Source organism: Nothoprocta perdicaria, unplaced genomic scaffold, assembly GCF_003342845.1.
Source record: "Nothoprocta perdicaria isolate Ctin4 unplaced genomic scaffold, notPer1 scaffold_215, whole genome shotgun sequence".
Lineage (NCBI taxonomy): Eukaryota > Metazoa > Chordata > Aves > Tinamiformes > Tinamidae > Nothoprocta > Nothoprocta perdicaria.
In genome coordinates this window covers 779,617-801,477 of record NW_020455371.1, presented here as the reverse complement: position 1 = coordinate 801,477, position 21,861 = coordinate 779,617, and the positions used below count along the sequence as shown (strand labels likewise).

Below are 21,861 nucleotides of genomic sequence, written 5' to 3'. Positions count from 1 at the left end.
GCCCCGGCCGCGGCCGTTGGGGGCCCGGCGGCCGTTGGGGGCCCGGCGGAAGCCCCCGGCTGGCGGTTGCTCTCCCCCTGCCTCCCAGCAAACGGGGAGTTAGCTTTATCTTCCCAGTGTGAGCGCTCGGGAGGCTCTGTGCCCTGCGCACCCCGGCCCCCTCGTGTTGTAGTAAAGCGCGCGGGTATTCGGTAGGATCATAGGTCCATTCTGGTTGGAAAAGATCTTCAGGATCGTCAAGTCCAGCCCCAAACCCATCCCCACCATTGCTGCTGAGCGGTGTCCCTGAGTGCCTCATCCACGTGTTCCTTGGGCACCGCGAGGGATAACAGCTCCGCCACTTCTCTGGGCAGCCTGTTCCAGTGCTTGTGCTGAAGTGTGTTAATCCTTTCAGAATGTTCCTTGACTTGCTTCCTTTCCTGCTTGGCCTTGGTATTTGCCAGCTGGGAAAAGAACAAATGTGCTTAACTGGTGGGGTCAGTAGGAATTCTGGGGAATCGGTAGGGCTAAAGCCTTGTCCCGTGTTGACTTCATTTGGCCTTTGAATGCTTGCCTTTGGCTGGAACGTAATGCTGAACTTCACTTTGTACCAGAGTTAAGGGGAGAAAAAATGCCCGTGTGCGTGGCTGTGTGCTCAGGGCGCTTGTGCTGGTGACAGCTCTTGCATCATGCGCACGTAGGTGTCACGCTACCGTATAGTGCCATCTGCAGCACACGTCCCCCTTCGGACTTCAGTGATCCAGCCGTGCTGCGTTAGGTGTGGAAGAAGTAGCTGTCCTAGTGCCCCCATGGGACCGACGAGGCCTGTTTTGGGCTGAACCCGAACGCTTAGTTCGTGTAATTCATCAATATTTAGTGCATAAACTAAAATATAATGAGTAAAACGTCAGGGAAACAGAAGATGAGCTTATTCGTTATACCCTTAAACCTAACCTTAACTGCATAAAATTGTATTTAATCACCCTGTGCAGAACTTGTATGTATGGCAGTATAGACAATATATGATTCTATACCAATTAATGTGTGATTAGTATGTAATGTGATGTTACATGTATCTGCAAAGAATTTATATGCTGTCCCACACGGAGAATTCTTCTGCCATTGAGAACCTCTGCCTGAATCAGCCCCCACACAGGGACTCAGAGCAGGAAATTAGCTGTGAGCGGCCTCAAGAGTAGTACAGAAGAACGTGACACTGGATTTCATTGTTGGTCTAGTATGAATAGACTGGAAAAAAAAAGTTATTTTAGAGCTGTTGGTTTTATATTCACTGATGAATGTATCTGTAAATCTTCTGATATGACAGGTACTAGGAGCGACTTATAGTTAGATGTTCATTGAAACTTTACATTTGTGATAAACGTTGTTTTACTGCTGTCCTTTAATGCCTTATAATCAATTTCAGTTGTAGGGTTTTGTTCCCTCATATCCCTTCTCACATCTTTAGAGCAGTAGAAGGCATGTCTACAGTTAATTTAGTTAGCTTGGTTGAATTTTGCTTTGTAGAATTAATAATTTTAAAGAAGATGCACCAAGTAATCCTAAAGCATTTAGATACAATTCTACATTTCTCTCTCTATAAAAAATATATATAATAGTGAATAATTTGTAAAATCTTCTTCCTGCAGGATGTTTCCAAGCTGACGCCTCTCTCACCAGAAGTCATCAGCAGACAAGCCACAATTAATATAGGTAAAAAAATAAATTTCTAAAAAAAAAGGGGGAACATTAATGTGACTCTGGTGCTCATGTGTTAGCATATGGTATCTATGTGACAGGATTTTTAAGAAGTTCTCATTGAAGCAGACATAGCAGACATAAACACTTCATAGACGTTTGTATTTGAGTGTTATCAAGAAACAGAAGGAGACCTGTTAAAACTGTGATTCTATTGCAAAAATATTTTATTGAAGGAAGGGTAAGGAGTAGTTGTTAGAGCAGTATTTATTACATTTTAAAATTAGGCAGTGAATGAGTTTCATGAAAATGCAAAGAGCTGTCCATTGTGAGCTCATCTTAAGATTTTATTTGTTTAAGCAAAAATGGTTAAATCCACATGTGCTTCTGAGCTTACTGGTTCCCCAGGTTTGTGGCAGTCATATATTTGATTGTAATGAAAGATTACACAAATTAAACAATTGCTTATTGTCAAACACTTACTTTTAAAACATAGGTACAATTGGCCACGTAGCCCATGGAAAGTCGACAGTAGTCAAAGCTATCTCTGGAGTTCATACTGTTAGATTTAAAAATGAACTGGAGAGAAACATCACCATCAAGCTGGGTTATGCCAATGCCAAGGTAAGTCATTACAATGAATCTAGTGAATGTGCTCAATTAGATTTACTAATGTATTTGAGGTTGGACATGAGCTTGGAACTGACTTCTGATGCATTAAACTTCTTCTGATTTTTAAAAAATGCTTACAGATTTACAAGCTGGATGATCCAAGCTGTTCCCGACCAGAGTGCTATCGATCTTGCGGAAGTAGCACCCCAGATGAGTTCCCTACAGATATTCCTGGCACCAAAGGGAATTTTAAACTAGTCAGGTAACTGCTGTAAAACGAAGGACATAAATTGTGTTTGTTTTCTGCAAAAAGCTTGTGCAAACTGAAAATAGATAGGACTGAACAGCAAACTGAATAAATGGTTCTGTAGACCCCGTGCTCGTACAGGCTGCAAGCTGGGTACTCCTCACCTGAGGTGTTGGTTAAACTTTGGTTTTTTCTGTTAGTGATGGTGCACAACTCCAGGAAGAGCATAGCAGTGTTTTTTGCCCTGGGTTATTTTTAATGCTCAGTATTTTTTTTTCTGCACTTAATGTAAGTACATTTTAAAGTCACTAAAGTAAGAATTGATGTGGACCCCACAGATCCATTTCTGAAATTCCTTTTTGGAGTATAGTCCTTGTCAAACTTTCACCCTAAAGGCAGAAAAGTATTTAGAGTTCCTTAAATAGATGTGTCAGAGCTTGGTACTTAACCTGAGACCAGGCCCGCACCTAGGGGTCAGGCCTCTTTCATTTACTTCCTTTCTAGTGGGAACAGCCACAAAGGCAGTTGTGCAAGATTCCTAGTTGGTGCTGGTGTGTGAAGAGCTGTTACTGCTGTGATCACGTATTTCCTTCCTTTCCTCAGATTCCCAGTAGGACACGTGTTCTAACAACAGCTTTTGGTGGACTCTGATAGTTATGCAGCCACTCTTAAAGTGTTGCTTAAAAGCTTGGAATTCTTTTGCTTACTCTTTATTTGCTTATTGTAGATCTTTACCTGTCAGCTAGCAGCAAGTCAGTTCTTGCTTTTTGGTGGCATGCTACCAAGAAATAAGGATTCTTAGCAAACACAGTTTGTAGCTGAAGTACATCAGTTACTGTGGGCTGCACAGTGGAATTGTAAGTCTGGAACTAACAGCTGTAGTGTTGTTGGTGTAGATAAATCTCAGAAGTGAAGTGCAATTGTAACTATGTAATTAAAGATGAATATTTTCTAAAATTAGATAATGGGAAACAACTTTTAAAACATACAAGTGAAAGTATAATATGCTATATCCTCTATGTGTATTTAACCTGGTCCATTTAAGTTCAGTCATTTTTTTGGTAACTGTGAAATATTAAAGCAATGCCTAATTTGAAAATACAGTTTTCAATCTTAAAACTCAAAAAATTACTCAGTAGCTGACCCGGTAGTCTTTATACTTCCATGAAAATATTTCCCATTTTCACTTCTCATTAGCTCTTATTTCTCTTCATTTTTGCTATGTGTTTCTTTTGGTTGTTGTTTTTTTTTTTTTTTTTTTTAATCTTTGTTTCTGCTTAGCATCCATTTAAATCAGTCACAGAAATTGTGAGTAATTGGCTTTTGGATTTCTTTCTGTCTTCTTTTCACCTCCAGGCATGTCTCTTTTGTGGATTGTCCTGGCCACGATATTTTGATGGCGACTATGTTGAACGGTGCAGCTGTAATGGACGCAGCTCTGCTGTTGATAGGTAAAGACTGGTACCAAGAAACAGCTTTCTTTTTCTTTTTAATGTATATTTCATTAAACTATTTTATATAGATTTTAAAATTCAGGGAACAGTGTTGGAGTGATTAGTTAAAAAATGTGTTATTGAGAGGTGTTTTAAAAAGCTTCAGCGGTGCTACAAAGTACCCTGACTTTGTTTTCTTCTGTATCGAAAAAAACAATACTCATTACTCTGGTAGTTGGTACCCCAGTTGGTGGGTGGATTGGTAGATTAAAGTGGAATCTGGTAGTGGTATAGTGCAGTAAAATGTTTATTATTTCACTGAAATACATTTGGCTACAGGTAAATCTGGCATTTCTCTGCAGCTCCTGTTTTGCTTTAATTATAAGTACTGATTTGGAAAATTCTTTCTCTGATTTTCAAACAGTGGAGGAGATAAAGTTGACAGTCAGTTACGGGTCTTGGCACTTTTATGCCTTTGGTGATAAGAAAACACAAAGGCATTTTAAGATATTTTGAAAAGTCTGTTAGGTTGCAGTCAATTCTCAGCTGTCTAGACTCCTAAAGGATGGAACAATTCAAGTAGACATGAGTGAGGTGTCAGTACCTTGGAAATTTAAAGTGTTTCATTGAGGAGCAAGCAGAAGAGCGAATCAAGTGCCCGCTCTGGTATCCCCTCATCTCTCCTGTGCTGGGTGTATGCTAAAGCTAAAAGTCTTTGGAAAGAAGCAGATTGGTAAACTGGGTGTTTTGTACATAGGTTAACAAGAGATGATTGTAGTATTTTTATAAAGACACAGTGGAAAGTGCAGGGGTTCTCGCTAGGGGATTTGTGTATCTTGATAGTTTCTGTATTGCAGTCACTTGTCTTCTTTCAGCTGGTAATGAGTCATGCCCTCAGCCCCAGACCTCAGAACATCTAGCTGCTATAGAAATCATGAAGCTGAAGCACATTTTGATTCTACAAAATAAGATTGATTTGGTAAAAGAGAGCCAGGCTAAAGAGCAATATGAACAGATTCTTGCATTTGTACAAGGTAAGTTTTCAACAGCAGAAATTCAGTCAGTGATGGGAGTTTCCTCAGAGCTGGCAGATAATGTTTTTCTACATGTCTGTAGAAACATTTCTCTTGTTTGGATTATACAGGTTAAAAAATAGATGGTTGGAATCATGCTTCTTCCCTGTTTCAGACTGCTTAAATACAGTGATGTAATTGATGTAAAGGCAATGGCAATAGCTAATTGTCTATCATAAGACTAGATTATCACAAGGTAGTTAATGGGTCTGTCTTTTCGAAGTTTAGAATCATTGCCTTGCGTAAGTAACTCCTCATAGCAGCTATTTTGGGGTCACTTGATGCATAAATTTGTCATCCTTTTGTGACATCTAGGTTTATAGAATCTAAATATCATTAATTTTATTTACCAAGTCTTGCGTTCGTCTACAAAATTAAGATTTCTCTGAAATATTTATTTTCCTGCAAAACTTAAAAGATCATGATTAAAGTGAGATAGGAATTCTGTTTCCTCAAAATGAAATCTGATCATGAAATAAATGCGTCAGGTATTTAAGTGCATGATATCTGTTGGGAAATAAGTTATGGCTTGAAGTAAGCAGCGAGGACTATTTCACATGTTTAAATAATAAAAGGTATTTCCATTTACACCCCCACAAAGTGAAAAAAATTGTATAGCATGGTCTGCATAGGGTTAAGGGTTTATGTTCTGCTGCTATGATTTTATCCAGACTATGTGTGTTTACAACTCCTCCTGTGCAGAGGATCATAATGTATCCAATGTGTTCTTGAGACTTGGGAATGAAATGGCTGAAGTTATCTTCTGAGCTTGATAGAACTCCTGATCACCATGTAAGAAGTGAATTTTCTCTTAAGCAGCAGCTTATCTTAGAGAGCAGCTGTGTAACGTCTGCATGCAGCCACCCAGAGCGCAGCATGAGGAGAGTCCTTTCAAACTGCTTTGAGAAGTAGGTCTGGACACCCTTTGAGCTGGAGCAGTGGAGTGCTCTGTTACCTCTCGCTTTTGGGAGCGGATGTAAATGGTGCCTTAAGCTTTGTTAGTGCTTTTAACAATGACAGAACCCTTGGTTATGTTTCTGTAAATCCTATGGTAAGGCTTAATGCTGAACTCTGCTTTAGGTACAGTTGCCGAAGGAGCTCCGATTATTCCAATCTCTGCACAGCTGAAATACAACATTGAGGTTGTCTGTGAGTATATAGTGAAGAAAATCCCAGTCCCTTTGCGAGACTTCACATCCGAGCCAAGGCTCATTGGTGAGTATAAGCTCATGTCTTACTGCCAGGCCTCACCTCTCGCTACGTGTGTGTGTGTGTGTGTGTGTGTGTGTGTGTGTGTGTGTGTGCCTGCCTCTAGAGGCACCCTGCTGAACGCTATAAAAAGGGGCAGGGTCAGGAGGAATGCTCAGTGCAAGTTTAACACTTGCCTATTTCCTTCTTATTGTTGCTCACACTTAAATTCACAGATATGTTTAAATTACTTTGGGTTGCTTACTATTTTTTGTGTGTATTCTATATACGGCAGTATAAAACAGAAGTCAGGTTCAATAAGGGTGACAAATTTGTGTCTTATCGAATTTGTAGCAAGTAAAGGAGTGTTTTAACAAAGTACCATCAGAGAGTTGTATATGCAAATTAAATTATTTCAGTAGATCATATAGGTAGACTAATCTGTTTACTGTGGTAAGAACTCATGTCTGCTAGGCATGATTGTCAAGCTCTCCATTTTTGTCCAGCATATTTTAAAAATCAGTTCCTCTGTTAAAAAAATACACAAAACATGAGAGGCCTAAAGCATTTCATAATGCATACCAATTCAGCGTGTCAAAACAAGGTTACAAAGAAACTGAAATTAAGATTGAAGATTTTTTATAATATAGTTGATTATGGCTTTATTTTTATTTACTGATCCTTAACTCTATTTCTGCTATTCAGAAAGCTTTTTTGTTTATATGTGCAGTTTAAATAGAGTTGACTTAAAAAAAAAACAGTCTTTAAAAATTCTGAATGAAATATTTACCATATTTCAGTATCCTATCTGAATTTTATATTTATAGTACTTATTGCTTTGCTTTTGTCAGAATAGGTAAGTTTCTAAAGAAAGATGCTAATTGTTTAAAAGCCTTATCTTGAATATAAATTTGATTATGATTTATTTTTCCTAGTAATTAGATCTTTTGATGTCAACAAGCCTGGCTGTGAAGTTGATGACCTGAAGGGGGGTGTTGCTGGCGGCAGTATTTTAAAGGGTGTTCTAAAGGTAACTTTTTCTTATTTCTTTCAGAAGTTACTGCGGTGATAGAATTGAGTAGAGTTTTTGCGTGCCTCGTAAAGAATGAATCTGTAAAATTGATATTTATTGCTCTTATTTTTAAACTAGAACTTGGTGCCCTTTTGTTTGTGACTTGTTACTTTCTTAAAATACAGGAACAAGAAATACTGGACTTTATTTTTGTTTATTTTTTGTTTCTGTAGTCCCAACTCTTGCTGCTTACAAGACCTTTTTTCATTGCTTACAAACTCCGGGAGTTTTTTTTTCTTAATGCTTGCTTTGATAAAATATTTTTGGGAAAAGAAAAAAACAAATTTAAAGGTACTTCTGTTACACTGGAAAGCAAACTACACCTTTGCGTGTCTACACAACTCATATTTTCCTTGTCTTGCAGTTTATTGGTGTCTTGCAGTCGTCGTTAGCTCTGTTTTTCTCAGTGCTGTAACATTTCTGAGTGAAATGTCAGTATCACTAAAAACATAAATTTAAGCTAGAATTTAGATGTGCAAATGATCACCGATAAAGATCCCTCGTTAAGATTACTTAGAAGAAAAATAGTTGTGTTTCATCTGCTGGAAGTTCAGTTTCAGCTTTCGGTAAACAGTGCAACAAACGTCCTGGAGGTTCTGCATTGTCCCAGAAACAAGGACTCGTATAAATAGCAGGTCTTGGAGAAACTAGGTCTCATCTGTGCTGAGTAGTTGGTTAGCCTTGTGTTCCTGTGAAACAACCACTTAACTCCTTTTTCACCTTTGCAATTAGGTGGGTCAGGAAATTGAGGTCCGGCCTGGCATTGTGTCCAAGGACAGTGAAGGAAAACTCATGTGCAAGCCAATCTTTTCCAAAATAGTATCGCTCTTTGCGGAACACAATGATCTCCAATATGCTGCTCCAGGAGGCCTTATAGGTAAGCACAGTCCCTTATGAAAGCTATTCTGGAAGTGCTTTCCGAGCGACAAGGAATTCTCCACAGAGTCTCAATTTGCTGTTTGGGGGATTTCTTTCAAATGCCCCAAAACGTAACCGTGGCAGCTGCCTTTCAGTTACTCCTTGTGGCTTGTTGTGTTTTAGGTGTCGGAACCAAGATCGACCCAACTTTGTGTCGGGCTGACCGAATGGTGGGCCAGGTTCTCGGCGCCGTTGGAGCGCTGCCCGAAATATTTACCGAGCTAGAAATTTCCTACTTCTTGCTAAGGCGATTGTTGGGCGTGCGCACTGAGGGGGACAAGAAAGCTGCAAAGGTCTGTACCCCTCGCACAAAGCCTGCATACTCTTGCACAGATTTGGTTATTAGCTGTGATGATTTTTGTTTATATGGTATTTTTTACATGGTATCTTTGTCTCTCTAATGTATACTCATGGTTTTTATGGTATTTCTGTCTCTAATATATACTCATGTCTCTCAAGTGACTAAAATCTATTTATCTAATACTGTAGAAGAATCACAGAATCGCAGAATATTTAAGGTTGGAAGGGACCTCTAGAGATCATCCAGTCCAACCTTCCTGCTCCAGCAGGGACAGCCAGAGCACGGGGCACAGGGCGGCATCCAGGCAGGTTTGGAAGATCTCCAGAGAAGGAGACTCCACAGCCTCCCTGGGCAGCCTGTGCCGGGGCTCTGTCACCCTCACAGGAAAGAAGTTACTCCTCACCTGGAGACGGAACTGCCTGTGCTCCAGCTTGTGGCCATTACCCCTCGTCCTATCGCTGGCCACCAGTGAGAACAGCTTGTCCCCTTCCTCCCTGCATTCTCCCGTCCTGAACTTATACATGTTAATCATATCCCCTCTCAGCCTTCTCTAGAAGAATGCTTTTCAGAAGAGTAGGAATTCATATCAGAATGGTTTAAGATACTGTTAAGTATATTAATACTTCATGGTTAGGTATTCTAAACGTATTAATAGCCGTTTTTCTTTGCCGTCAGCCTATTTGTTTGTGCAGTAACTAGTTGTGCAAGCAGAATGTTGGACTCCCTACTGACTTGCTCCTTGTAGATTCTCTCTTCAGAATTCTTTAAAACTAAATTTTCGAGAAATGCTGTGATTCAAAAGTAACTGTGAACCTCATGCACAGCAGTCTCTTGTTTCATGTTCCATTTTACCTGAAGATCAAACTAAACATCGTAGTTGTAACTGATACCATTAAAATCTAAAAACTGCTTCATTCAATGGTAACTTTTCCACCGTATTTTTCTCCTCTGATTTCTCCTGTAAAGTGTTCTATTTTGAGAAATTGTCTTCATTTACGTAGGCTTTGGGGAAATGAGGACGTGAGCATTATACAGAAGCAGGGCCTAACATTCCCATTGAGCCCACTGTACCGGCTCAGCTGCATCCCAGCCAGTGTTTTCACTGCTAATACAGTACGTGCAGTTTGATGTGTTTTACAGAAAATGGTGCAATATGCTCTCTTGGGTTTTCTCTGCCACAAAAGCCTCCAATGCTAAAGGAACAACATATTTATATATTTGTCCTTTCAGAGGAATGTGAAAACATAACTTTTCTCCATTGGCACTGTTTTGCGTGGTTTGTGGGGCAGGATAATGACAGGCTTTGAATCCTTCAGCTGTGTTGGTTGTTTGTGCTTTGTTTTTCCTCTCCGGTCTTTTTTTTCCTTAGAGGCGTTTAGTTTCTAAACAGTACGGACGTAATGTTTTAAAGCTTAGGTTTCAGTTTTTTGTTTCTCTTTCAGGTGCAAAAATTATCAAAGAATGAAGTTTTAATGGTAAACATAGGATCTTTATCTACTGGAGGGAGAGTCAGTGCAGTAAAGGCTGATTTGGGCAAGATTGTGCTAACTAACCCAGTGTGCACAGAAGTCGGAGAAAAAATTGCCCTGAGTCGACGAGTTGAGAAACACTGGCGGTGAGTTGCCATTAGATTGGTAGAAGACCTAATTATGCTGGGGTTTTTTCCTTCTTTTTTTGAGACAATGCCATTAATAATATGGACCCTCTTTTAATTTTGGAAACAGACACCATCTTAATTTTGAAAAGTGGTTCAGTTTTGTTGAGACTTCAGGTCTAGAAAAGGAGAACAGGGCCTTTATTTTACTGAAAATAGTAGAGCATATGAGGGATGAGTTAGCTTCAGGTATAGGTTACACATTGAGTTGTGTTTCAGTTTATAATATCAGTGGCATCTTGTTTGTATTTCCACATATTATTTTAAAAGAAAAATGAATACAGCACTTGTATATATGTGGAAAGCCAGGGGGCTATGAATGTGCTTATGGTTTGCTGTTATACCTTAAGTTACAGAATTTGAGGTTTTTAATCACTATTCAAAAGTACTGTCTTGGCTGATACAAATGCATGTTCTTTCCCTTGTTCTTTATTACGTGTAGCTGCTCTTAGATCTTGCTGGCTGCTCCCGCGAGGGCCTGGGGAAAATCCTGAATGTTCTAAGAACTTGAAGGCACAAGTGTGACCAAAGGTGCTTGAATTGCTTGGCATATTTGTAAGCTCTATGAAAAGTAATATATATTGTTTTTTATTTTGCAGCTTAATTGGTTGGGGTCAAATCAGAAGAGGAGTGACAATCAAGCCAACTGTTGACGATGACTGAAGAACGAAAACGAGTGCTTCATTTTTAAAGATGAAGTGCCTATTTCTATTTTCGGGGGGGTATACTTTCACAGTGGAATTGGAAGCTGTGCAAACATTATCTTTGAGTTGTATGGCTGACATTTTATTGAATTTTACCCTCTTACTAAAATACTAGTCACTATCACCATTAAAAGTGTAAAAGAATTGGCGTGGAAGTGGGTTCGATTATCAATTATCCTCATTTTAGTACTATTGATTGTACATGTCTCGTGGCATGTCTAATTTATGTTGTGTTTGAGGCATATCTGTTTAACATCAGTCCATCTAGCCCCAGTGTAACACCCAAACCATAAATCCAGTATTGAAATAAAATACTGCTTATTTTTCATTAATTCCTACAATTTTTGAGTAACAAAACACAGCAGTGATTGTTCAAGCAGCACAAAAATTTAAAGCAAGCAGAACTCAGACTCTTTGAGGACTAGTTCCCTTTCTGCACAACATCCCATTTCGTTTCGATGTGAATGGTCCTGGCTGTGACTGTATTATCCTTTGTAACTAGGATGGCAATATTGACTGACTTCTTAAAGTTGTTCTTAAACAAGGGCTCTGGATAAAACCACAAAGAGGAAATACAAGTAAACTGGATCTGAACTGGCAGTGCTGTTTTTGATCTTATTTTAGAATTAATTTATAAAAAGAATGTGCTTCATTTGGAAGGTAGCTGTCGTGGTGGCACTGCGTGGGTGACCTGACATCTTTATGCAGGTTTAACCTGCTTATTTCAAACTTGCGTTAAGCTAACGAGGAAATATTAGCTATGATCTTGAATTCAAAATATCTGGAGAGGCTGGTGAAGGAGGAAGGACTTTGGAAAATCAAAATAGGATCAAAGTGAGATGGGGAGTACAAAGAGTGTGAAACTACTTCTGCTTAGCCTGGATCACCCTCCTGAGGAGAAAACACGTAATAAAGTTGTAAGGTTTTAATACTTTCAACCATTTAGATTTAACTTTCATTTGAACTATTGTACATGGTTCTAGGTATTTTATGTAACAGACTATTGAACAAGTAATGTTAACATGTCAAGTTTCGTATTTTTTTAGAGGAAAATACTGTGTTCATCTTCAGCGTGTGGTTTGAGTCACAGCGATCGGTGTCTTTGGCCAGTAAAGGGAAATGCTGCTTCACAGGTCCAGATGAGGAGCAGCTGCCTTGAAGCAGGTTGGCGGTTCCTGCCTTTTTTTCATTGTATTTTCTGTTGCCTTGTGACAGGTATTCTGCCTTCTTGCGTTCAGTGCCTCCATTCGTGAAGTCTTTCTAGCTCACGTGGTGTTGAGACTAAATACATCCATTTTTGTCTAGTTCTTCTCGTTTTGAGAGAGTCAGGACCGGCTCTTCTTGCCGATTCTCCTGGTGCTTGAGCAGTATCCTGAGCTTGAGCTGCTTTAGTGATCGCACCTTCCATGAGCTGCCTTGTGTACAGAAGTTCTGGGAACTGGTAGAAACAGGAGGAAGAGCAGGGCCGGTGACGAGCCAGCGTTTGGGCTCCGGCCCCTTCTTGTATCGGGCTCCTTCCCCGCGGGCTGGGCCAGCACTTGTAGCAGCTCAGCCCTCTCGCAAGGCAGTCGCTTCCATCCTGAAGTGTTTGCAACCCTTTTTACGCGGCAGTAGATGTGTACGTGTATAAACTGTGTCCCTTGGAAGAACCCATCTGTTACTCCTTTCAATCTGGCCAAGAATGTCCAAGTAAGTTCTGGCTTCCATACCTTTGTGTGTCTCTAAAACACCTAAACTGCAGCAGTATCACGATTTCATCTATAGTCAGTGAATGTACAGTGGGTGAGCATACACATACCCATACATAGTATATTTACAGTTACACTGTCCAAACTTAGGGACATACCTATGCTGCAAGTCGTAAATGTCCCCTTATTGTTCTTCTTATTGGTTATTTCTTCACTCTAGCAGGGCCCAGCCTTTCCCATTAGAGAAAATGTTATGTAGAGATAGGGGAAAAAAAAAAAAAAGCAATGTGCAGAAGGGCTAAAATGCAATGTAATGGGATGTACGTTACAGTTTGTAACAGAGGTGAGCTGTGGCTCAGCCCTCAGACTGCCTGTACGTGCTCCCAGCTTCTCTTCTGGGGGAAGTGCCAGGCAGACTTTGGGTCAGACTGTTTTGCAGTACCTGTCCCCAGTGGGCTCTGCATGTGAGTGTTTTAACCCTTCAAAGGCCAGATTTGCTACTCGAATGTAGCCGAGTCCCTTTTCAAAGGGCAGGCGTGTTCAAGCCACGCGGGGACTGGGCCGCTCTGGTACTGGCTTTGTCCTGGAGCAGCACCTGGAAGTCGGGCAGGATGCAGCGGAGCACCCCAGCTAGCACCTAGATTGAGGTGCCTGGAGTCAAGCCAGGCACCCGTCTGGAACGCTCTGTGACTGGTTTTGGAAGCAAACCCAGCCTGCCTTTTCACTAGGGGGAGGAAGGTGTCAACAGGACGTAGCCTCCTTCCAGTTTTATTAAAAATCTTCCAGTGTTCGAGAAATCCACTGGACTAGTTAAAGTTAACCAAAAAAGTTTAAGTTAAGCCATTTGGTCAACCTGGAACTGGCTCTATATTATAACTGTTCAGAGGAACTGTCCTCTGTCCTTCTGAGGACACCAGTCACCCCGTTTTTACCATATAGCTCAAATTAGGGCGTTAAGAAACAGGGCCCTGTTGTGTTTAGCCGTGCCACAAACTGTAGCCTCGAAGCAGGTACCTACGAAGCTGTAGTGACTAAGAGTGACAGAAGATGCAGAAATACACAGCTCTGGTCATGCAGCTGCTGTGAGCCAGCAGAAGCCTGGGTTGCTGCTCAGGTTTGGTCCTCTCCTGTTGCTGGGGCTTGTTCCACCAGCGCCTGGGTCAGCTCTAGTGCTTGAGCAGCTGGGCAGTGAATCGGATGCGGAAATGAGTTTGGAAGAAAGCTAAGGCTGTTTGGATAGGCAAAGAGCTGATCTCTTCCCTAAGCCAATTTGCTGTGTGGCCACATGAAACTTAGTGTGGTATGGAAACGTGATAGAGATGAAAAGGAGGCGTGAAAGGAAGGACCATTTGTTGGCAGCCTGGATTTAATGTATCAGGACCAAATTCTTTGTCCTAAGGTTGGAGGTGACAGGGAATGTGGGATACTACAGATTTGGGTTTCCTTAGCTGGGAAATAACCTCTGTGTTGTCTTTGTTATCTAACATAACTTTTAACCTTATAGATATGGCTTTGCACTAGCTCCATCAATCCAAGAATACATCCTAGTCGAAGTACACATACCAATGCTATAGATCTGTAATTCACACTGATCATGCAGGTAAAGTCAGTCTATTCTAGCTGTATTATTGCACATCCAAGTAGCAAAAAATAAGTGCATTGTTGCTTTCATTTATCCCTATAGATAATTACTATTAGGGATTGCTCAGATGAGCTGATTGGAGAACAGAGGCCTCCTTGAGAACATCCATGGAGTATGTTTTTATAAATGTATTTTCATTTCCTATAGTATGTGCTTAGTGGTATAGCAATGAGGATTATATGAAGGGAGTGTTTCCCGGGCATGCAGTGGTGCCATTGGTGTTAACAGCATCAGCCACTTCCAAAGGCTTTGCAAAAACAGCACCAGAAAATCATTATCTTCAAGTTCTTAAGTAAGGTATTAATACATAAATATTTATATTATTATATATAAGTAGCACTAGCTGACTAGAAAAAGAAACAGTGAATGGGTGTATGGAAACTAAATAGAGCAATTCTGTGATGCAGAAAAGAGATAAAAGCAAACTAAGACCTTATATTTGTGCACAACGCTTATGGAGATTCATTCCTTGAAGAAATAGCTATAAAACATTGAGAAACGTTGTCAGATCTTTTTAATTATGTTTTTATTGCACTAGATCTCTTAAGTCTCTTCTACTCCTGGAAGCTTTCTGGATTGCGAATCTTTATTTTTTTTTTCCTTTTGATCCTGACGATACCCCGGGCACTGAGTGCGCCCCGGCCGCCCGCTCCAGCCCGGCCTCCATCTGCCTGCTGATTCCCAACAGTCCTCCCCCAGGCTGCGCGCCCTCCTGGTCGCCTCTCGCTGCAAGGCCAGGGCTAAACGTTCGCAGCGTTTTGAACGCTGCCGCCCGTTATAACACTAGCTCAAACGCTGCAGGAACGCGCTGGGCCCGGCCCCGCCGCCGCGCTGCCGTGAGAGGGCGCGAGCGCCTGTGAGCATGGTAGCAGCGAGTGCTGCAAGTGTATAAGAGCCCTGCGTCCTTCAAGGACTTCGGAGAAATCTCCCAACCCAGCACGCTGTGCCACGGAGAAGCAGCCACCAGGAGCATCTGGGTGCCGAGCAGCAAGAGTCTTCTGGGGGAATCACCTTCGACATTCAGATGAAATGTATTCTGCAATCTGTATTGGGAAACATAGAAAATTGGAGCAGCACACTCAAGCACAGATGAAAGCTGCCAAAATATTTCTGTTGCAATAATGCTGACATACCTGATATTAACTTGTTTTGAGAGAGGCTTCACAGAGAAATTGGAGGGCACACATCCATAACCCCCTGTCTTTTCAGTTCAAGCAGTTGCCTTCTAAAGGCTGTTTTCTTTTTCTCAACACTCAGCAAAGGAAACAGCTCTCTCTTATTGCCTCTTTTATCAACATTTGTAAAGAAATCTAACACATTCTTGCTTTTTTTTAGACAGACCTTTTCAGTCTCTTCCGCCTGCCAAGCACTAGACAATTCCATGTTTAATAATGGTTTCAGCTTTGTTTAGTTTATAGTGAGCTTAAAAGCATTTTCTTGCATAAATCTTCCTCAAGGTACTGTGATTTATTTTTCTTCCTGTTCTTACTTAGTCATCTGTGATTTAATATTAAATAGATAGTTAATAATCTATTACGGTCCTCAAATATTTCTTTTGCAACAGAGTCCTAAGTAATGCACGTGCAAAACTGCAGCCTCAGCTTTCGTTGGGGTTCATTCGAGCAGCAATTTCTGCTTTTCTGGCTGGGATGGGATCTGTGAAAGTAGAATATTTTTTCCTTAGTGCTTTTTTTTTTTTTTTTTTTTGCTACAGCAAAGATGTTATTGATAATATGCAGTTTAGCAAATTTTCACGGTTTAATTGTTTCTTATTTATTTCTTTGGCAGTAATTGTTTCTTATTTATTCCTTTGGCAGTAATTGTATACAACTTCATCCATTGTAACTCTAAAATGGAGTCATACCTTTCACCAGGAAAGGCAGGAGAGCGCAGTTACTCCTTCCCGAACCACTGCGAGCAGTCACAAATGCCTGGTTTTGGCTTCTTGCCCCTTGCCTGGCTGTCTGATCACACGTGAGTGTGAGTGGTGCTGAGGCAGCAAACGCTGCTCCAGCCCTGCCAGCCCTCGCTGGGCACGCTCGAGGAACACCAATAGCCCTGCTAGTACCGGGGGGCTCTTGTGTGCTTAGAGGTGAGCTTGTGCTTCAAGGGCTTTGGAAACTGCCATCTTAAATTACCTCCCTTTTTCTGAAGGCTTAATTCTCTATTTGCATTGCTTTCTACTTCATGCTATTACTTTTCTGCCAATTTACATGCTCGTGTTGTGAATTTAATTTTGTGAGTGTTTTTTAAGGGATTCTTTTACCTTGGTGTGAAGGTGCCTGCTTTGACACTTCCTATCACAGGAAAGCAGACGCTCGGTCTCCTGGTGAGACTTGGCAGCTCCTGGACTGTTGAAAAGCTCCCACATATACTAAGTGAATGTCCGAGTCCTATCAACTTGACTAGTCTACAGATGCCCTAAGCCCAGGTTAAGCAAGCCTGGGAGTCAGAGAGCCCTCTACTTCTGGGAGTTGAAGACTCCCTTGTACTTTGCTACTTGTTTTTGCTTCTTAATATAAGCCCCATTGGTTCAATCACGTCTGACAGTTTCATGCCATGACACGTATTTCAGTGCAAAGAACAGAGAAGAAATTGGTGGTACCCGTGCCGGAGCACTCAGGCGCTGGAGCTGGAACTCACTGCTCATTTTGACCCAGTATCTTTTACCGGAGGGTTTCCAAGCGCCGCGGTGACTCACGCAGGGCATTGTGAGCGGAGCTGCGGAAGAGCCTGCCTGGAGAGACAACAAACAACCAAGCTTTGAACTACGGCCCCATACCCCTAAAAAATCAGTTTTGTCTTTAATGCTATTCTAGGCTAAATTTCACTGCTACTAAAGCCTCCCGGAAAACGGGATTTGTGCCTTAATGGAAAGGCCTGTTTTGTAATGCCCCGCGTCTTGCTAAACTATTTATCGGCGAGGCAGGGAGGAGCCGGCACAGTCCTGTTTCAAAACTCAGTGCTCCTGCAGTCACCGAGGCAGGGAGCCCTCGGGCCCCGCGCAGCTTTCTCAGCCAGCGAGGGAGAGCAGAAATGCCTTGCAAGTGCCTGGCTCCTCTCCTGCCCGTGCTGCCCTCCAGCCGGGCACCGGGCTCGGACACGCTGCGGCTTTCACCTCCGCTGCGAGCGCTCGCCAGCAACGCTGCAAACAACAAGCAATGGAAATAGTGTTAGAAATATTCTTAAGTAATAGAAAAATGAGGCAAATCGAATGTGAGCTTGCGGAGTGATTAGGTAAATCTTGGCCTTTTCTTTTTCTTCCTTTCTCCCCACTCATCCCCATTTTCACTTGTTTTTTTTCCTAAGAGAGTGAGAGAGGTTTGAAATTGTATACTAAAATGGAATTGCTCACCTCTCCAATTCAAAATTTCTTAAGCTTGCATAGCGCCCTGTATGTAGTGCTGGAACTAACACTGCAAACCTACCTTTACCAACTAAATGCTAAAAAAAATGTCTACTGAGTATGTGTAAACCGAGCTATCTCAAAGTTTTTAATGCAGCCAAATAGCTGTCAGTTTTCTAGAGCATGTCAGTGATCCCCACTGAATACAAGGGCCACCCTGTTTTTTAAATGTAAGATTTTTTTTCAAAGCTTTTTTTCCTTTTACAACTTTTCAACTTTTTTTTTTAACAAGGGAAAAAAAAGTCTGTAGTTTTGATCTCAGGCAGCTGAAAAAAGACTATGGCTGGAATCATCCCAAAAAAGTGTTTGAGGCCAACACCCCTTATGGAAAATTTCAGACTTGTGAAAGCTGGCAAAGTTTGATGAGCAACTAAAAACCTGCATAATGCAAAGTGTCAGATAACTTCAAAATAAGCTACACTGCCTACTTAAAATACCTTTAAAAAGAACTTATCTGAAAGGCACACCTGCAGAGATCTCATATCAGCTTAATGGCATTTTCACGTATTTAAAGCTATTACATCAGTTTAAACATATTGACTTTATATATCAACACTATAAGAAAGTCTATAAATATTTTGATCCTCTTTTGATCTTTCTCTGCAAGTATCTTGTACAGCACAGCCCAGACAGGCTGAACACCAACTCTTTGAATCCCACTTTTCATTTTGAAGCCAGGTTGTGCTTCAGCTTCAGTTCTTTACATCGGACAAGGGCCTTCAACATGCACAGCAATGTTTCCATAAAATGTGCTAGTCACGAGAGTGGTTAATTTGAACACTTTTTTATTACCTCTTTATAGTAGGAACTATCAGAAGCTTTATCCAGCCCTGAGGCCATTTTTCAAATCCCAAACTACCTTCTATATGATATTCTCAGGTTACATTTCTGTACTTTTTCTTTTCTATTTCCCATTCTTAAATTGTCCTCTGTCAATATCCAACATTATCGCGATGAACTTCAACTGAAGAAGTTGTCATGCTTCTGTCATGGATTTTCCTCTTGTTGCCTCCACTGCCAGCATTATACAGTTCCCAGCAATGTTTAACCCAGCACTAGGAAAAACAAGGTTTCCTAAAGCCATGAAGAGCTCCTTTGAGAGACTCCTGGTCATTTCCACCTAAAGAGGCACATGGGCAGCCCAGGTCAAAGGCCTCTATGCAAACACACACAGCATGGGGAATGAACAAGGGGAACTGGAGATGCGTGTGCGGTTGCAGGGCCACGATCACTTTGCAGTTACTGAGACATGGTGGGACAGCTCCCATGACTGGAATGTGGCCATGGAGGGCTACAGGCTTTTCAGGAGGGACAGKGCAGGAAGGCGAGGTGGCGGAGTTGCTCTTTATGTGAGGGAGCAACTGGAATGCATAGAGCTCAGCATAGGAGAGGATGGAGCGTGAGTAGAGAGCCTGTGGGTGAGGATAAAGGGGCAAGCCAGCAGGGGCGACACGGTGGTGGGAGTTTACTACAGGCCTCCTGACCAGGACGAGGAGGTGGACGAAGCCTTCTATGGGCAGCTGCGGGAAGCCTCCCGATCACAGGCCCTGGTCCTCCTGGGGGACTTCAACCACCCTGATATCTGCTGGGAAAACCACGTAGCCAGGAACAGACAGTCCAGGAGGTTCCTGCAGAACATTGCAGATAACTTCTTGATGCAGGTGGTTGAGGAGCCAACAAGGGGAGGGGCGCTGCTAGACCTGATACTAACAAACAGAGATGGTCTAGTGGAAGATGTGAGGGTTGGGGGCAATCTTGGCTGCAGTGACCATACAATATTGGAATTCACAATCCTGCGTGGAGGAAGCTGGGCAAGATGTAGGACTGCAGCCCTGAAGAGCCGACTTTGACCTCTTCAGGCAGCAACTTGGAGGAATCCTCTGGGTCAGGGTCCTAGAAGGAAAGCGGGTCTAGCAAAGTTGGCTAATATTCATGCACCACTTTCTCCAAGCTCAGGGTCAGTGCATCAGTGCCTACAAGAAAGAAGTCGAGCAAAGGGGGCAGGAGACCTGTGTGGATGGACAAGGTGCTCTTGGGAAATCTTAAAAAGAGAACATACATCGTGTGGAAGAAGGGCCAGGCTGCATGGGGAGAATATAGGTGCATTGACAGAGAATGCAGGGATGCAACAAAGAAGGCCAAGGCCCGTTTGGAGGGATGTCAGGGGCAACAGGAAGGGCTTCTACAAATACATCAGCAGCAAGAGGAAGACTAGGGAAAATGTTAGTGCGCTGCTGAATGGGGAGGTGGCTTTAGTGACAGAGGATGCTGAGAAGTCAGAGTTACTAAATGCCTTCTTTGCCTCTGTCTTTACTGCTAAGTCTGGTTCCCATTAACTACAGAGCCTGGAGACAAGAAAGATAACCAGGAGAGAGGAAGACCTTTCACTTGTCGAGGAGGATTAGGTTAGGGATTATTTAGGCAAACTGGCCACTCATAAATCTACGGGCCCAGATGGGATGCACCCAAGAGTGCTGAGGAACTGTCGAGGGTTATTGCTCAGCTGCTCTCCATCATCTTTGAGGGTTGTGGAGAGCAGGGGAGGTGCCAGAGGGGAAGGATGTGGAGCTTCTGGAGAGGGTCCATTGGAGGGCAACAAAGATGATTAAGGCACTGGAACATCTCTCGTATGAGAAGAGACTGGGTGAGTTGGGCCTGTTTAGCTTGGAGAAGAGAAGGCTGAGAGGGGATCTGATTAACATGTATAAGTACATGAAGGGGGAATGTAGGGAGGAAGGGGCCAAGGCCTTCTCAGTGGTGGCCAGTGACAGGACAAGGGGCAGTGGGTGTAAGTTGAAACCCAGGAAGTTTCATCTCCATGTGAGGAGGAACTTCTTTCCTGTGAGGGTGCCAGAGCCCTGGCACAGGCTGCCCAGGGAGGCTGTGGAGTCTCCTTCTCTGGAGATCTTCCAAACCCACCTGGTTGCCCTGTGCCACATGCCCTCTGGAAAAAGAGCATTGGACTAGATGATCTCTAGAGGTCCCTTCCAACCTCAACCATTCTATGATTTGGTAAGTAATTTTAGTGGCATTAAAAACCAACTATCAAAAAAAATGGTGTACTGACATACAGTTTTTGAGGTCTTTTTTTCAGTACTTCATTCACTGCAACTAGTTTTCTGATCATGAGGAAGTATTTCTCTTATTTACTTCTAACAGCCCTGTCTATCTTTGTGTGTACCGGAGGCTCTAACTCTCCTACATTTCAGCTGCCTGTATGCATGAGCAGTTCAGTGAACACCCTAAGGCTGGTTGTCTACATTTCTTCAAAATTTGGACATCCATATACAGGGTCATACTCAATCACACTGCTGAAAAAGCATGAGGGCCTATCTATGTTGCGGGGTGTCATGATATCCTGAGGTGTACTTGGCACTTTCATACCTCTGCTCCAGATGAGTTGGTGGCTTCTTCGTGCTGTGCACGTTGGCATGGCTGGTAATCACTGTCTCACTCTTCATGGCCTCGTCACCTGTTTTGAGAAGCATCAGGCCCAACACTACCTGCAGCCCAGGCTCTGAGGCCACCTGGGCACTTTTTCAGACACTTTTTCAGACAGTGAAAGGTTTGTGCCTCCCAAACCTTGGCTTCCCACCAGCGCTGAAGTGGCCCTCTCTACAAGGGGCAGGCTGAAGATGGTGAATCCTGCTTTGTGGTGATGGCCCACGTGAAGCTGGATGGAACAGAGCTGTCCTGCAGCCTCCCGGAGAGGCTGGCAGGCAGGACACCAAGCCAGAGCATCCCCAGGCGCTGCAGTGCTTGGGAGCCAGCACACTGCCCAGTGGGAGAAAACCAGGATCGCTAGTTGGGGGAGTAGAGGAGATGCCAGGAGACGGCGACTTTTGTGCTGATTTTACTCTGTCTTTAATGAGGCAGGGAGGTAACTACCAGAGACCCCGGGAAAACAGAAAAACTGCTGCCTCTGACCAGCTGAGTGCCAAAAAAAGTCAAGAACTTGAACTGTTCCTCACGGGAGGTGTGCAGGGTTACACAGCACTTGCCCTGTGGATCACACCTGCACAGGGGGACCTGGATGACTTGGTAGGCTTGCAACTCTACCCACAGGGAAGATGGATCTTACCCACCTCCCACTGAGCAGGGGTGCCAAGCCTGGCTCCTCATCCTCTGACTTCCCCATCCTTTTTGTCTCCCTAATGTCATTTTCTGGGATTTGTTCATATTGCTTCCTTGGACATAGCATGATGCAATACTTATATTCCATTGGTTGCAGGTGGCTTGTCCTTGC

At 42.6% G+C, this 21,861-nt stretch overlaps 1 protein-coding gene across 1 annotated transcript; it reads left to right on the top strand.

The window, feature by feature from the left end:
- Positions 1–1,526: 1,526 nt before the first annotated feature.
- EIF2S3 (eukaryotic translation initiation factor 2 subunit gamma) lies at positions 1,527–11,473 on the top strand. Its single transcript, XM_026038667.1, has 12 exons — positions 1,527–1,535; positions 1,629–1,692; positions 2,174–2,301; positions 2,430–2,551; positions 3,893–3,987; positions 4,845–5,003; positions 6,123–6,257; positions 7,166–7,260; positions 8,035–8,179; positions 8,344–8,513; positions 9,964–10,136; positions 10,775–11,473. The coding sequence occupies exons 1-12, from the start codon at positions 1,527–1,529 to the stop codon at positions 10,836–10,838; spliced, it is 1,359 nt and encodes a 452-aa protein (XP_025894452.1). The 3' UTR covers positions 10,839–11,473.
- Positions 11,474–21,861: the final 10,388 nt, after the last annotated feature.